At 44.0% G+C, this 17,773-nt stretch overlaps 1 protein-coding gene across 7 annotated transcripts in view; it reads left to right on the forward strand.

Moving 5' to 3' along the window:
- Positions 1–17,773, forward strand: part of SYTL2 (synaptotagmin like 2) — a 115,197-nt gene that overhangs the window by 42,058 nt on the left and 55,366 nt on the right. For 6 of the 7 annotated variants that reach the window (XM_019643523.1, XM_019643525.1, XM_019643533.1 and 3 more), the window contains exon 2: positions 16,296–16,794. In XM_019643523.1, coding sequence (XP_019499068.1) covers positions 16,694–16,794 — 101 coding nt within the window. In that variant the 5' untranslated portion in view covers positions 16,296–16,693. Of the gene's footprint in view, positions 1–16,295; positions 16,795–17,773 lie in introns of those variants that run through there. The other variant, XM_019643526.1, reaches the window with a different exon arrangement.

Below are 17,773 nucleotides of genomic sequence, written 5' to 3' on the forward strand. Positions count from 1 at the left end.
AAAAAACATAATAATGAGATTTTATGAGTGTTACCTGACCCATATGGTTTTAGTTTTTGAAATGAAAACTTGAAATTTTGTTATCTCAGTTGGTAGAAAGTAATTGATGTCTATAATATACACACATATACACATACCTCTATATGACACAATATTTAAGAAGACAGATGGGGTCAAGTTATTCCACTTTTCTGGGTGGAATAACTTTTATTCCACTTCCTCTTCTGTAAAATAGGAATGATAATGATACTTTCCTTTCAGTGTTGAACTGAGGATTTGGAGACACAGCGTGTGTAAGTGTTCCAACATAGTAGATCTGCTCAGAAACAACAACAGCCCCCTCCCAATAAAAAATTACATCTGAATTAAAAGAACCTTTTATGCAGGAGGGTGCCTGATTTCACCCACCATGTGGGCACCAGAAACCTGGTTTTATAGTCACTTAGCAACCACCCTGCCTAGCTTTCTGTATATAGCAATAGGGTGAGGAGTTCTCAGGATTTCATAAATGGGTTGCAAACTCCAGAGAGCTAATATGTACATATATTACATATATCCATATGTATATAAACTCTTCTATATTTAGACTATATGTATTCTATGTTATAGATAGAGTGTATGTGTGTCTATCCTATTCCTCCTGACTAAGCTTAGTCAGCGTGAGGCCGTTGCTCGGGGATAAGTCTTCATTGGTGGACGTCTATGGAAGGCTTTGCTGCCCTCTGATGAGCTTCTCAAGATTCCAGAAAGGCTGAAAAGATGCTGGAATTGGTTCTACTCTCCAGCTTGGGAGCTCTGTTTCTCTGTTCATTGAGTTCACTCTGCAAATAGTACTGGGTTATGAAGTGGTGGAAGAGAAGGTTTAAATTCTTTTTGGTGGAAAGAGTCACTTTCAACTTCTAGTCCAAACTCCAAAACCACTTCCTGGGTATCACCAATAGTTCCTGCCTCCATCCAATCCCCACTGCTTGCCGGTTGCTTGGGGTTAGGGATGAGGGGGGATTGTTTAATCTCGTCATACCCTCTATTGTGTGAATTTATACCTCTAATTTCATCTTAGAACCCCTGATGAAATAGGTAGTGTTTGAAACATTACCCAATGAAATAAAATTGGAATCAGAATTCTGGAGGGTTGACTAAAGCCTCAATAGTAAGAAGTAAAACCTGTAATTCTGGTAAGAGTAAACCTTAGAGTTCCTGCCACCTAAATTCCCTCCTCCAACAGGTCTGTGGTTTAACTTGAATCTCTCTTTTTTTTTTTTTTTGGTCTGAGGTCTTGCCTCTTAAGTACCTCCAGCCTAATTCCACAGGCTCCCCAGCGCCTGTTCTTCTTATATCCCAATCTGTCTGATATGCAGAGCCTGGATCTGGTTTTATTCAGCCCTTCTGTAACTTGAAGCTCTATCATCACCTTGAAATCTTTCCCAGCCATTTTCCTCCTCTCCCTTCCCACCTGAGGAACAGGTCCAGGTTGCTCATTAATTATATTCTTGAGCCTTGGTAGTGATGAATGCAGCCTGGGAAGGCAGGCTTGCTCTGCAAGCATGTGTTTCGTTACACCCACAGAGAAGAATACTTGGAGAAGTCCAGTTAGCTCAGGTAGTTACAGTATTGATTGAGAGTGCCAAGGTCAGGGGTTCTCACCCTAGCCCAGTGGTACAGATCACATAACCCCTAACTGCATTTGAGCTCTCTCCCTGATACCCGCTGTGAGTGCCAAGGGAAAGGCTCAGGGCCATCCGTTTCTGCTCCTGGGAAGAATACTCAGAGCACACACATGCTGATGACTAATGGTGGCTGAAGAACGTCCACTTCTTAAATTAAAGACAGTGTGCTTCTCTGTATGTGTAAATATAGACATCCTTTTGTTTTCTGCACTCCGCCCTCTCTAAAGTAGCACTGTGTTGCCTTCTGCATTAAATTCAGTGAATGCAGGGTACGAATTGTCTCAAACTTACCCCATGTTCAAAGCTCAACTCAAGTCCCACCTCCTCCTGGTCCGTGTCATTATCTCTTCACTTCCCCACTTATCAGACAATTGACACTTAAATATACCCCTTTGTCTCTGGTCCTTTTCCGCCTTTGCAAATGTGTTCTCTTTCCAGCTGTGGGACCTTAGACAAGCCACTTGACCCTGCTGAACCTCAGTTTTTACATCAATAAAAGGGGGATTATGATGATACTTCATCCTGGCTGCCCTCCCTACCTCCCAAGTTGTTGTGAAGAGCATGTATGCTGTAGTGTAAACCCCCAACATTGTACAAACTGGGGCTATTATTATTGCTGTGAGCCAAAATCTTCTTGACTATAGGAACCAGGTCTTACTACCTAATAGTTGTATTCACAGTGCCTTCTCCAGTCCCAAACAGGGGACACTCTCAGTGAGAAAGGAAGGAAGGAGGGAGGGAGAGAAGGAAGAGAAAGAAGATTTTTTTTCAGTTTTTATGTTCTGTTTCCCTACTTATCATTCTCTCTTTCAATATAGCTATATCCTGTGAAAAAATGTTTTGATTCTCAAAAGGAATTTTGCACTGGACAGCAGGATGACGCCCCCCACTCCCACCCTCAATAGCCTTCCTCCACATCTCTTTCCCCTTCAGCTAAGTCAGTAGCTAGCTGGTGTTGGAATTCATTCTGGCCATTTGCTTCTACACCCATGAGAAAAAAAAAATTATAAAATTGGAAGATATCTGAAAGATCAGAGACCAAATGCCTCATTTTACAGGCAAGGTCACCAGAAACCAAGGGTTTTAGTCATTAGCAGCCAAGCAAGGAGCAGAGCCCCATCTTCAGCTGCCCTCCCAGGCAAAGCATAGGCTGACGCCAACTAACGAAGTGTCAGTGATCATTTTTGCCTGCTTTTGGAAGGCGTTTTAAGGATTGACTAATGCTATAAAGCCATTTCCCAGATCAGCGCAAGGATTTGTATTGTTCATGAGGGTTTAGCAAAAATAGATTTGCTGAAACTGCAACCTCGTACTCCCTGCCTGCTCTCTGCACTTCAGGAGTTTGTTTATATACGTTGGTAAACTGGAATCACATGAGGAATAAAAACCCCTTTGTAACTGGTTGCATTACACATCAAGTTTCACAACATTTTGTACAGCAAAGCTCAGTGTTTTGGGTGTGTGAGAATTTGAGGGAAACACCAGCATCCCTTTGTATCTTTGAGTTCCTTTGCAGGGCACTTGTGTACCTGGCCCTTCCTTCCACCTTTTCCACAGCTCTTCCTGGTGTGTTGGATAGATCTTTGGGGCTAGGCAGACCTGGGCTCGAATCCCAACCCTGTAGCTTAGAGGAGAGATGGGTTTAGGCAAGTCCCTTCTCCTCCACAAGCTTCAGTTTCCTCATCTGGTAAAACACAGATGGCACTGCCTACTTTGCTGGTTTGCCTTGTGTAGAGATAATGTGTGTAAAGATTGAAGAAGAAGAAGGAGGTATTGGATGGAGATAACGTCTGTTTCTTCTCCAACTCTTCCTTCACATTCAGGTCCTACCTATTAATTAACTCAGTTTTTTAAGATCTCCTATAAAACATTCACATACCTTTCAATATCACTAGTAGTTAATAAGACGTTTTGTTTTTCTGTACAAGATCACATTCTTTTTTTTTCTGCTTTTCATGATTTTCCAGAGCTTGGCTAAGAATTTTCAGAAAATTCAGTGTATAATTTATCCCTTTTGGAGATTTTCCCTTCTTCTTGGTGAAAACAAACAAACAAAACAAAAAGAACCCAAAACCCAAAGCCCCACCAATTTGGACATCATTTCTAAATTTGAACCTCCTTTTTAAAAAACTGTGATTCAGTTGGTTTAAAGAGAGTTTCTTCAAGGACAAATGTGTGTTTTTCAGCTCCACAAGATTATGTCACAATTCCAAACAGCTATATATATTTTTTCCTAATAAGGCAAAAGCTTGGAGATAATTTTCTTTCTCAATTTTTGAACAGAGAAAAAGATATTCCTTTAAAAAAATAAGTTAATGTTTGGTCTTTTGAATAACACTCTAAAATGTCTGTGGTCCTCTGGTGGAATTTGGCACAGTGTCAGCAAACATCGAATGGTAAACCTAGGCTCTGGTACTGGGAGTTCAGAGATGGCTGGCGTCTCTACTTCCAAGGGGCACCCAGGCTTGTGAAGGAGACACCTAAGTACACAAACAGTTGCTCTGTAGTGCAGAGTTCTGTGAGACCACAGAGGTGAAGGCTCTAACCCAACTTGCGAGGAAGGGGCTCGACTCACCTTCCCAGAGGAGGTGACCCCTGGACTGCATCTTAAAAAATGAGTAGGAATTTCAGAAGCTGGGAAAGGACATTATAGGCAGAGGGAGCTGCATGTTCTAAAGGCACAGAGGTCCCAGGTACATTCAAGGAACCTTCCAGGTATGGTGTAGGGAAAAAAGGAGAGGAGGGCAAAGGGCAGATTTGGAGGGGCCCATATAACACTGGGGAGTCTGGATTTTATCCTGAAGGCAATGAGGAGCCATTGAATGTACCTCCCAGAGAGTCTTACACCAGGAGAAGACCTTAGAGGTCAGAGTTTAGCACCTTATTTTACAGATTTGGAAACTGAAGCCAAGAAAGGGGAAGTGACTTCCTCATGGCCACACAGATAGTTAATGGCTGATAGCGTACGTCTTTGTACAGCCCCAGTGGTGCCTGGGGAGTAGGGCAGGGGCGGGCCTTCAAAATGAAATTTCAGTGTTGACCCTGTGAAGGCAAATTCTCACAGGAACATTTGGCCAAGGATTTGTCATGGGGACTGCATCGTTTGGGATAATGACCCCAGCGTGTGCCTTTTTGCATATTATTCCCTTTAAAGGAAAGGTCATTGCTAGTTAGAAATGCTCTTTGGCTATTTTTAGGCTGTGTGGTAGGGGGAATTAGTGGAATTCCTAAGGTCAGCTCCAGCTGTTTTTCTCCAAAAGACCAGCTGAATTTTTCATGAGATTTGCTCATTAGGGCCTTTACACTTCCGCAAGGCATTGTGCTGGGAAATAAGTTAAAGGGACTAGAGTGTGGGGAAAACTGAGCTGGGGTTGAGATGGTTGCTGCCCATTTTAATGTTAAATGCTAAGTAATGGTAAGTGCTGTCTCAGATGTGTTTGGTCATTTCTCAACACCTTTCAACTATAGAAAAGGCCCTTATGCATTACAACTACTACCTTGAATGGTGGCTGGATTTTGAAGATTTAGGATGTCCTGTATGTAAAGCGTCTGGCATGATGCCTGGGCAGAGGTGGTGCTGACTAATTCCGTGGTAGTTACACTGAATGGCACCTTTCATTCAGGAATATCACCTCAGAACACTTTACAGAGAGCGAGTCCGATGTTTCTTAAGACTTGTGTGAGAGGAGCTTGCCTGTGGTTATTTGGCATCTACCATTACCACTCTGTTCTTTATTGTGTCTCAGGGATTACATGAAGGCAGGTAAAGTGACAGCATTCTTCATTTTCTTCTAGAAGGTAGTATGATCCCTTCCTCTTATCCAATCTGTGGGTGTCTGCGTGGAGCTCATGCCATGTTAGAAGGCTAATGGAAAATGTAATTGTATATCATTTGGCAGTTTACAAAGTGTCTTTCCATACATGGTCTCAATAGCCCCCTGTGATTCAGCAAGGGAGGTGGGCGGCGGTTAGTGCCAATTTTAGAAATGAGGAAACAGGCTCAGGTAAATGCTATGTTTGTGGTCACCAAGCTAGTAAGTGGGGGACTAGATTTTCACATCAGATCTTATGACTTTAAATGTCATGATGATGCCAACTAGATTGAGATAAAAAGGGCCACGTTTCTGCTCTAGCATCAAAGCTGTTGAAGGAATGCCTCTCAAGGAAGGTAATTCTGTTGCATTCCCAACCGAGGAGGGAAGGAGAACCTCCAGCATGGGATTTCTAAACATGATGGAGCAAAAGGGAACTTGGTCCGACTAGCTCAGGAACAATACTGTTTTCTGAGCTGGAATTCAATGACATTAAAGTAACAATCTATAACTTCTACTAATGAAAGCAATACTCATGTATTGTTGGTTAGGATGAATAGTGGTATTGAGGCATTAACCAAAGAGAGTGGGTCTTACAAAGTTTCCATTTTAAGAATCCTGCCTAACACTGATGATCAGAAAGGGAACCAGTGTACGAGTTTCTCCCTCCCTCTCTGACATGGAGAAAAGGGAGGCCATCCTTACTGTACACAGAACAGGAAGCCTAAAGAGATGCTCCTAAAACTTAAGTGACTTATTCAATATTTAAAAGGTTTTTTTTTGTTTTGTTTGTTTTTCTCTACTACATGCAAGGTACTGTGTGGTTCCAAAAATGAAGTGAACATAAACCCTTAAAGAGTCAAGAGGTGGGAATTTGATGTGTATATAGTAGGTTGTCAGAAAAGTCATGACATATTTTTTATGTTTTTGTTGCAAAAATGTGTCATGGCTTTTCCAACAACCCAATAAGTTACTATAATGTTATATAATTGTTGTGAATATTGCAATTATTGAATAGCTATCTTGTTGAGCATCTGTGTATGAGCTTGAATCTTAACCCACTGAGATACGTATGATGCCCATTTCACAGGTGAGAAGCCTGAGGCTCAGAGAAGCTAAGTAACTTGCACAAGAGGATCACATTGTACCCGGGTCTACCTGACTCTGGAGTCTGTGCTCTTTCCTACTTCAGATGAGAGGTATACAGATAGGTGCTGTGAGGTCTCACTGAGAGAAGTAGTTATTGCCAGCTTGTGCAAGGTATATTTGTGAGGGGAAAGGGGACCACAGGAGTAGCTTCATGGAGGAGGTATCACGTAAGCTGGGGTTTGAGTGGTGAGTAAGGTTCGGATGTGTGCAGATATAAGGGAAAGACATTCTAGGTGGAGAGAACAGCAAGAACAAACTCATGGCGATGATAATGTCGAGGTGATGTTGAGTGGTTTGGCTGGAGTACATGGGGTAGGAAGGTTGACTAGGAAGCTTAGAACCAATAGGATGCCAATACTAGGATAAGGAATTTGAATTTACTCTGCCAGTAGGGAAGAGCTAGGGAAGCTTTTTCAGTCGAGGTATGGCATCATCAAAGTTGTGCTTTGGGACATGAATGTCACTGGATTGTGTAGAAGAGACAGAAGTGAGGGAGAACCAGGAATGAGAGAAGCCATGTTCAGAGACAATTGCTAAATGAGTAGTAGAAAAAGAGAGAAAGGGCTGAATTGGAGGAGAGTGCAGAAGTCCAGTCAAGTAAACCTGGCGACTGATTGGCTGGATGGCAGGCAGAAGAAAGCATCCATCTCATATTGCTTACGCAGATGTATTTCATCAACAGAGTTCTGGGCAACAGGCTGGTGATTCAGAGATGAATAAGGGACATTATCTGTCCTCAGGCTGGGTATTGGTTTCCTATTACTGCTGTAATAAATGACCACAAACTTAGTGACTTGAAACAACACAAATTTATTATCCTACATTTCTGGAGGTCAGAAGTCTGAAGTGGGTCTTACAGGATAGAATCAAGGAGTTGTCAGAACTGAGTTCCTGTTGGAGGCTCTAGGGGTGAATCTGTTTCCTTGCTTTTTCCAACTGCATTCCGTGGCTCAGGGCCCCTTCCTCCATCTCCACTGTTTCCTTTCTCTGCTTCTGACTATCCTGCTTCCTTCTTACAAGGACCTTGTGATTACATTGGGTCTACTTAGATAATCTGGGATAATCTCCTGATCATAAAATTCTTAATCACATTTGTAAAGTCCGTTTTAACATGTAGTACCATATTCACAAGTTCCAGAAATTAGAATGTCGGCCTCTTTGGAGGACCATTATTCTGCCTACCACAGGGAGTTAACAAATACTGTACATCTATGGAGGAAGTCAAACTTTTGGTCCCATTCTTGTAACCTTTTTTGGCTTTCCGTCTGTGTTGTTGAATTATCTCTTTTCCCCCCTCTAATCCCTTTTTTCTTTCTTTTATTCAGTAAATGAGGCACTGGCTGTGTGCCAGGCACCATGCTAGTTGCTGGGAACATGGGGGTGCCAAGACCCCTCTCTGCCCACCACGAACGAGAGGAAGCAGAATTTGATGAGGGCTGTTAATGCAGAACCAGAGACCAAGATGTTAGACTCTCACTTTTCATTTTCTAAAGCTGAGGTCCAGGCCTAAAATGAGAAGATCTAGAAGAATTCTTGGTAATTTCAAAATGGGACCTCCCTCCCAACCTCTCTACTGTCCATCCCCTCGCCCCAAATTTAGAAGATTTCTTATCTTCTCCGAGGTCTAGGGGTGGCAGATGGAGATATATATGCAGAAACCAGGAGTTTAACCCCTTAAAATAGGGTGGGAGATTAGAAGATAGGAGGCAATCTAAAGAGGAAAATAAGACAAGCAGTAACAGTAACTCTCCAACCTCATGGCAGCATGGGAAGGTGATTGAGTTAGTGAAATGGTGGCGATTCATTGTCACCATGGTGCATTTACTATGTCCCATACCATTTTACTTACAGCCTAAAACCATTTTCACAGTAACCCTGTAAAGTAGGTCTTGCTGCCTATATGGTACAAATCAAGAAACAGAGTCCTTAGGGGAACTGCCAAAGAACTAACTAATGAACAATGCCCTTCTAATCCTCTCTTGACTCCAAAACTGTTGTGTTCCACTCCATACAGCAGCCTCTTATGTCAGGGGTATAGTACATGGATGTCATGGGCATTATTCACCTGTATCAGTTTTAAAATGTGTCTCTTTAGAGGGCAGAGAGCAGCGAGGATGACCTTGCACATGGTAGGAATTTGATGTATCTTGATGGGATGGTTAATGGCCTGGCCATAGAGTTTTGAGCATGTCTGGGAAGAGGGCAAGGCACCCAGGGCACAGAATCTATGGCAACAAGGTCATGCAAGTGCTGACACTGCACATGTAGCATCCTGAGAGTGAGTGTCTCCTTAAATTTTATACCCGAGTATCATCACTTTTAAGGAGGTGCCACTTTCAGGGTGCTGCAGGTGCAGGGTACTGAGCTCACATGACCTTGTCTTCTATTTGGTGTCCTGGCACCTGCTTGCCTCACCCCCTAGGTCCTGGATTTGAGGAGAGGACCAGTCAGTTCAGTGGTCCCAATGCTGGCTGCACATTACAATCTCCTGGATGGATTAAAACAAAATTTTCCTAGATAGGGTCTGACCCAGACCAGTTAAATCAAAATCGCTGGGGGGAGGTGAAGGGTGAAGGGACCTGGGCATGGGTACTTGTTAAAAAAAGCTTTTCAGGTGATGCTAATGTAGTCAGGTTTGGGAAACCCTGAGTTAATACATTTGCAGAGAGTCCCTCACTCCCCAGGCTGGACAGGAATGTACATGATTGCATCCAAAGTGAGATTTATGTAGTCTTTTTAGTCTGAATTGGTGATTGCTATAGCTCAGTTAACTTTATTATTCTGGGTTTAATTCCAGCCTGGTTAATAAATCAGCTGGTTCCTCCACTCCCACAGAATTTGAAACCTAGAAAATAATTAAATGTAGGATTCACCTCTAATGCTTGCTGTTATCAGTGTGATGGTTTCAGGGGTGCTATGAAATGCACCCCATCCATTTATTAGCCCATTTGCAAATCCTTATGTAGGCTGAAATTGTATGTGTCCTGGAAATAAAGGCAATCTCCTCTAAGTGTCCCAGCTCTCGCATGAGGTAGCTGTGTGACTTGAAGCAATTGCTCTGACCTTTCTGTATCTGAGCTTCCTCATCTGCACAAAGAATTAGTTAGGACTCTGTCTGATTCAGCTGTTACTTCATTTTTGTGTTTGCTGTTGTTACATCTGGAAAACAATCGAAATGCAGAAGAACACGCTTCACTTTACAAATACAGTACTATACTTGTCAGCCATTAGTAGAGCTATGGGAATCTTTTGTAGCTGTGACTCCCAAACCTGGCCAGGCAGCTGCATCATGTGGGAACACGGAGCTTTTTGGAAATCTAGGGACATTATCGCTAGGTATGACTATGAGATTAAGGGGTCGGGGGAATTGTGACATATCAGTAGTTTTTCCTTATCCCTCTCTCACTCGTTCTTAGTTTGAGATCATCAAGTCAGCCTATGGGAACCATTAGCTGTTAAGGAGTTGAGTAAAGTAGGAAAGTGGCTTTTACCTTTGGAAGAGTCCTCCACGGTTCTGTGTAAGCATATAACAAAACATGCTGATTGAGTTGAAACATATAAAGTAGGTTCTTTTAGTAATAGCTCTGGTTCCAGGCATCTCCACCACTCTAAGAGGCTAATGGGTGTGTACAAACAGGTGCATGTTGACACAGGTGCCTTTTTCCCTCTATCTCATGCTTGCCCTTCTTTCCATGTCTGTTCACAAAACAAACCCAAAGGGCCCACTCATTTTCCTGTTCCTAACTAGTTGTGCACAGAAGAGCATGCCGTGCTTTGAGGGCCAGTGCATGTTGCCCATAGGAAATGACAGTGAAGAAAGAAGGTACAGAAGGAGGAACATCGGGGTGAAAAAACGGGGCTGGGAATCAGGAATAGGTCTCTAACTGGCTGGGTGACCTCTCTTGAGAATAAGGAGGGTGGTGATGTAGTGAAGATTAAAACCGGTGGCTTAAGAATCTTACAGCCCTGGGTCGAAATCATGTTCTGTTTGGGCAGCTGTAGACAAGTTATTTAACTCCTGGAGAACCAGTGGTGTCTGCCTGATGTGGAAAATACCTGCCTTCCCGGGTGATCAGAGGGATTCACTGAGATCATATGTGTAAAGCACTTAGCACCAACCTGCTCATTTTTCAATCTAGAGAAAAATGGCCCAAATCCTGAGAGGCTTAGAAAACATGTGAGGAGCAGCTGAGGGAAGGAGGAAGTTCATCTTCCCGTCAACAAAGGAGACTCAGGGAGAACATGAAAGCGGTGTTCCTTTTCCATTGTTGTATGAAAGTGGGGGTGAGCTGAGGTTGGCAGGGCAAACCGGAGGCAAAGGGTGGAAATGACAGGCCAGTTCAACCAGGTGCCAAGTCTGCCGGAGAACTGGCATGGGCGCCTTGGCAGTGCGGCCTGCTGGTGTGGCGACCACCGGTTTGGTATGCTGTGTGGAGCTCTTTCTCCTGGGAGGGAGGCGAGCAAAGGTTCTCTGATCATCCCACTCCACTTGTTTCTGCTGAGGCTTCTCGTGAACCCTCTGTGGCTTATGCTGTTGATCCTTTGATGCCGCTGTGAGCTAGGAAGTTTCCAAAGCATTTGGTTTTATGTGTAATGGTGCGTCACTGCAAGGAGTAGGCCCCTGAATCGATCGGGCCTGCTTTTGTCCAGCTCCATGCTCCCTAACCCCACCCCAACCCCAAGCCTGTCTGTTCCTGCTCTCCCTCTGCCTCCCAGATTTTTCTTTCAAGCCTTCATTCTTGATGTCATGGGACTATCAGAACAATTTGCTGTTCTTCTGAAAACCTCATCATGTGAGAGTCACTACTTACTGGCGTTTTCCTCCCCTTCCTTGGGGTCTGCAGGCTTTGGTACAACACCAGCCATCTGGGAAAGGAGACGTTGCCATCTGGGACCCTCCTTGCAGCAGAGCAAGTTGGGGAACAAATGCTGTTTTAACCCAGGCTTTCGCCTGGGTTTGGTACGGCAAAATGATTGGGATTAGGGCTACAAGCCTAGCTCTTTTCTTTGCTGCCATGAAAAGCAAGTCCCAACTGCTTGGGGCCTTGGTTCATCCAGCCGAACTTTTGGACAATTGACAAGGAGAAGGGTATTGGCTTTTACAGACGTGGCCCAGCAGCACTGACACATGCAGCATTTGAATTCAGCACAGCCTGCATTTGGAGCCCTCAGGTTTCCCTTCTGTGCTGCCGCTCCTACTTCTACTCATTCCTTATTCATCTTGGACAGTGTCCTGAATCCTCACAGTTAATCTCCAGAATGAAGGGAAAGGAGGAGTGAATGTACCCATCACATAGGGGAGAAAACCGAGACCTGGGGAAGTCCTGTGACTTATTTCAATCACACATTCATTTGAAGGACCTGGAGCTGGAACTCAATGAAAAATACGGACCTGATTTTTCAATTATCAGCCTTAGAGCCAGGTTCATGTGGAAGTTCAATCCCCTTCTGTGTTCGTTCATTAAATATCTGAGTGCCTGGTACATGCAAGGTACAGTGGCAGGTGCTGGGGATACAGAGCACTTAGAGGTCCAGGCCTTGCTCATACATTAGTGGGGGACAAGCCCTAGTAGACAGGGATTCGAGACAGTGTGATAAGTACCTTCAGTGAGGAAGCCAGGTGCTGATGGAGCCCACTGGAGTGACACCTAACCTGGCCTTGGGAAGGTAGGGTTAGGCTTCTGTACAATAAGCGACATCGAACTTGAGACTCAAGAGATATTAGCTCAGGCAAGGGAGGGAGGAACAGCATATGCGGAAGCCTTAAGGCAAAAGGGGCTGAGAAAGTTTAGTGCGGCCAGGGCCTAAGGAGAGAAGCTTGGAGAAGAAAGACAGTGCCAGTTCACGTCGAGGCCTGCAGGCCATGGTAAGGACTCTGAGCATTAGCCAAGAAGCAGTGGGAGGTTGGTGAAGGGCTTGAAGCATGGAATATGGCTTTGTCAGATCTGAGTTTTTGAAAAATCACTCAGCAACATGCGGAGGATAGGTGGGAGAGAGGGCTGAACCTAAGGAGAACTTTTTGCTCACGCAGGAGCTACTCCTTCTGTGAACACCTCAGGAATCCCTGTGGCCAAAAATCATTTCTCGCGGCTTTTTCACTGCAGCTGCTCCCATGCTGACCACTGGCTGTGGGCCAGTGATTCTTTTATGCTTAAGCAAAGAATGAGGGTCTACTGCCAGACAGGAAAGTTCTGTTCTACTTTCCCAGTTTGAAGAATCTGTGTGAAGGGGAGAATTAAATGAGAAATCAGTATCAGGGTGGCTTAATCTAGCCACAAGCAAATGCCAGCCCTGCCACATACAAGCTTGGTGGCAAACACCTCTCTGAGCCTTACTCACCTCACTTGAACAACACAGATAGTAAAGTGCCTCCCTCAGATCTTCGTGACAAGCCTACAAGATGATATATGTGCGTGTAAGGTATACGTGCATGTAAAGTGCCAGGCGTGTAGGAGGTGCCCAGTAAATATTTATTCCCTTGTTGTTTTTGTTCTGTCTTTCCTAAAGCTGCTCCATCTCAGAGGAAAAGCCAGAAATCGTAAAGCCCTTGCAAAGCCTAATTAACACAGTCTGATCTTTTTCCTTTCTCACCCTTTCCTGCCCTCCTCCTGGAATATTCTGATACTCTAGCACTGGCCTCCTTGATGTTTCTTGGACACGCCGGTCACACTCCTGCCTCAGGACCCTCTGATACCAGGGTGGCTTGTTTCCTCACCTCTGTCAAGCTTTGGTTCAGATGTCGTCTCACTGGGACCTCCCCTAAATACTCTCTTTAAAGCTCCAACTCCTCCCCCTTGCCTCCACACAGTTCCCTTTCCTTCCTTGCTTTGTTTTCTTCCACAGCTCTTTTCACCTTCCAACGAGTTACGTAATTTATTTAGTTTTACTTTATTTTATTTTATTTTGTTTGTATTACTTAGTTGGATCATTGTCTCCTCCAACTAGCAGGTAAGCTCCTCAAGGACAGGCATTTTCTTCTGTCTTGTTTTTTGACATATCTGCAATGCTTAGAACAGTGCCAGGCACATAATAGGCGCACAGTAAATGCTTGTTGAATGAATGAGTGAAATGTTTTATCTTCTCCCATGGTAGATAGCACCCAGAATACTGGGAGTTGGGGGAGCACCTGGTATTGAAAAAGTGTGACTGCCCTCTGAGGGCTCTCCTGCGTGTGACTGGGCAGTGACACCTGGCTATTCCATTAGAAGTCACAGATTCCAGCCCTTCCCTCCTTTGTCTGTAAAATGAGGATATTGCCTTGACCCTCACTAACAGCCGAGTTTTAGGAAAAACTGTTAACCCTTAGAAGCTTTTACACAGAAGCACTGGCTAGCTTGTTGTTCTACCTGAAGGCATCGAAAGCAGCATTTCCCGGTTCAGCACCCCTGCCAGTTACCACTGCTGGACAACTGCCATGGTTTTTCTCTTTTGGTCTCTTCCTGTCCCCCACTCATTGAACTTGGAAACAATCTCCCATTGAATCGCATGCAGTGCAATGCCTCATCAGGGACGTGGTTCCCAGAAGGTGGCCTGAATCCATTTCCTTGCCAGCCTTTGAGAGCTAAGGAAGTTACTGTGCATGAAACAAAAGAGATAGCTGTCCCCTGGTGAAGTTGTGTATTTGGTTTAGGTCCATTCATTCATTTATTCGTTCACTTGTTTATTAATATTCAGAGACTCACAGTCAAATAGAAGAGACTGAAGGCAGACAAATAATGAGAGCAGTGGAGGTATATAATGGAGGAGAAAGATTTTGTGTTCGTCAAGTTCCTGCTACAAGAGTCTTGTATGACGGCCCCAGATCTTAGTGGCTTACAACAAATATTCATTTCTTGCCTCCATCTCTAAAGGTCAGCTGGGGTGACCCTGCTTCAGGTGGGTCAGATTCTGGTCTGTCCTTGTATCTCTCTGGCACCCAGACTGAAGAGGCAGTGGCTACCTGGGGCAAGCTCTTCTTGTGACACATGGCAGGAATACAAGAAGCCAAGCCAAACCACACCAGCACACCCATGGCCTATGCTTACATCACACTGTAACATTCCATTGGTCAAAGCAAGTCACAGGCCAAGGTCCACATCAGGAAGGTAGAGATGAATACTTTGCTTACTCTAGTGACAACACGGTTGTATAGTTCTGTTTGGGGTTGGGAATGAATAGTTAGGAACAATAAGCAAATCTACTACAACATTTAACTCTGGCTATGGAAGTTAGGGAAGGCTTCCTGGAGGTGGAGACTTTCATCTTGAAGGAAGATGAGTAGTTTTGAAGGTGAACAACCAGGCAGTCACATATGCAAGTGCAGGTGAATTTTTAAAACAGAGAATGAAATATTGTCTTAATATTTATTTGAGTAGTTTCTGTGGGCATTATATAAAGAGCTACAGGAAGATAAAACAAAGGCCATCAGAGTACCTGTCCATAAGGGCCAAATTCATGGGGGGAGATAAGAAACTTAATTCCAAAGAGGAAAGGAAAATAGATTACCAAGTACACTCTTACTCTGCTGGATGGAACAAAAGTGTGAACTCGGAAAGGAAGCCAGGATATATTTTTAGTAGCTTTATTGGTACAGGATGCAAGGTATGTGCTGATTCATTATTTCATTTAATCCTTACAACCGGTGAGGGACGTCCTACTGCCAGGTAAGCACAAATGAGTGGGAAGGAACTTGCCTCATGGTTCATAGCTAGCGAGTGGTGGAGGGAGTACTTCCTAATAGTTCTATGTTGCCCAAACAAGAATCTAGTCATAAAAATTACTACTACACACATTCTGCTTTATTCTCAAGTCGGGCTGCTTTAAAATTTACTAAACACCTGGTTTTTAGCGTCTACTGTATATGCAGTACTGTGCTTGTTAAAAGGGCCCCCATCCTGGAGCTGACAATTTCAGAAGTCCCATCTGGCTCTGGCCTTCTTCAGGCCTCATCTTCTTCTCACCGCACATGGTGCCTCAGAGAAAATAGGATTCTTGCCCATTGTCCTACTTGAAAATGCTCACTTTGGATGGTGGGGTGTTTTGAAATTCTGCCTCTTTCTTTCCCCCAGTATTTGCACACGTACCAGTACGTGTTCTTGCTCCTCAGAAATGAAGAGCGACAAGCTTGGTGAGTTGCTCCAGGCCCAGCCCTGGTTAGAGGTGGGACTAAGTGCGGAATCACAGTTCCCACTATTGTGCAAACTACCTCTACCTGATACGAGCGCTTCTGTCCTATCCACAGATATACTCCAGTGGAAGGTTCTCATGAAGAAGTGAGCGTTTGTCAATTTTTATTTTCATTTTCTTATCCATAATCACTTGACAACTGGAATCGCTTCTCCCTGGGTTTACTGAGCTTTACTGAGAGAGGTTAGCCCGGTGTCCCCAGGAGTTTGCAGAGAGAGAAGGAACCCGCTCCTTTTTGCAGCCATCCCTTTCCTCAGAGGATCGTTAAACATTGACAGGTGTTTCTGTGTGCTCTCCATCTCGACGGTCTGAAATTGAGTCAAAGCATGTTTCATGACCCATTTGCCATTTGCTCAGGAAGCCGGCAGAACTGGTTTCCCTGATCTCAGAGACCATCTCACATGGTCATTTTTTCCCCCAGGCATGTGATAAAACTGGTAATAAAGAGCAATGCTTATAGGAACTGCCTCTCACTGGTGTTTACTGTCTCACGATTCCCCAGCTAGGTGATGCTCCGATGCTGCTGACTCTCACTGAGTTGATGACGAGGGCGGAAGGAGAATAAACTGTGCCTAAGACTGGTCCAGAGCGGGAGTGTGAGTAGAAATGCTACGGTAGAAGCAACCTGTCTGGCAAGGAATGCAGCGTCCTTCTGACAGCCTCTTTGTGCCGACGTCCCACAGATCATGACTGCCTCACCAGAAAGGGCGCTTAGGATTTTTTAATCGGCCACCTAAAACTTCTACTGAGCCATAACAAGACTTCTGCTGCAGAGCTGAACAAGACATTGTTTCATTTCGTTTTCACATCTTTTGACCATCCAGGCTACCATCAGAGTTGTTTAGCTTTCAGAATTTTAAGTCAGTGTTGTGACTGTTATTTTTGGGTACGCCTTTCAAAATGATCGATTTAAGTTTCCTGACGGAGGAGGAGCAAGAGGCCATCATGAAGGTTCTGCAGCGGGATGCTGACCTGAAGAGGGTCGAAGAAGAGAGAGTCAGGTAAAGGGCCAGAGAGGTCCTGGGGCATGGGGAAGGGGGGCCGGTCTGTCAGACGATGGGACACTTTTTTTTTTTTTCCTCAACCATAAGTGGTAGTTCTGACTTGGAGCCTGAATTTATGGGTTCCAATTTTAGGTTTACTTCCTGGATGGAACATTTTCCTCCTTGGTGTCTCTTAATTTATCCCTCAGGACTCTTGCCAGAAAGACAGTCTTGATGAAGAAAACCTAACTAAACTCCTTTAACTTATTAAACACTGAATTCAAAAGGAAATACATACAAACGCATATATACATCTACAGAGATGGATGTGTGTGTATAGTTATATCCATGGCTTCTTTTTGCTGAATCCACTTTCTTGTTCTGAATCATGAACCAAATTGGAAATATATTAAATTTCTAAAATTTTGAAAAAATAAAAATTTGCAATGTGAGAAGTAGCTCACATTGCTCCATGCTTTCAGAAATGTTTGAATTGGTTTCAGCAGCAATTGAAAATGGCTCTGACAGAGCCAGTTCTTCATTTGTTTCCCACAAGGAGTGGCAAGCAACTCGGACACACTGTCCTTGTTGGGAGGGAGCCAAATGTTCCATGTCAAATTTCTGCCCCTTTCACTTACCCTCTTGGTAGAAGGCACCTGAGGTCAGGATGCTGAAGGAGTGGCCTTGAGTCCAGGCCCTGCCACCTACTGCCCATGGAATCATGGGCTTGGAAGGCAGTGAAGGACTTCCTGAATGTAAGTTAGTATTAGCCGCATGATCCCCATCCCAGGAGTTATCCCAAAGGAGCATAAGTTATATTTTTATTTCCTGAGATCACAAGTATCATGAATAATGACTTTATTTGCACCATTTCTCATATTTTGACCCTAACTGAACATGGATCATGGATGCTTTTTAAATGAACATGCCGAAATTCACTTCAAGCACTCCAGTGTGTCTGATTATGGCTACTACTAGTAGTTTATATATAGGCAGT

This window comes from Hipposideros armiger, unplaced genomic scaffold (assembly GCF_001890085.2).
Source record: "Hipposideros armiger isolate ML-2016 unplaced genomic scaffold, ASM189008v1 scaffold_79, whole genome shotgun sequence".
NCBI lineage: Eukaryota > Metazoa > Chordata > Mammalia > Chiroptera > Hipposideridae > Hipposideros > Hipposideros armiger.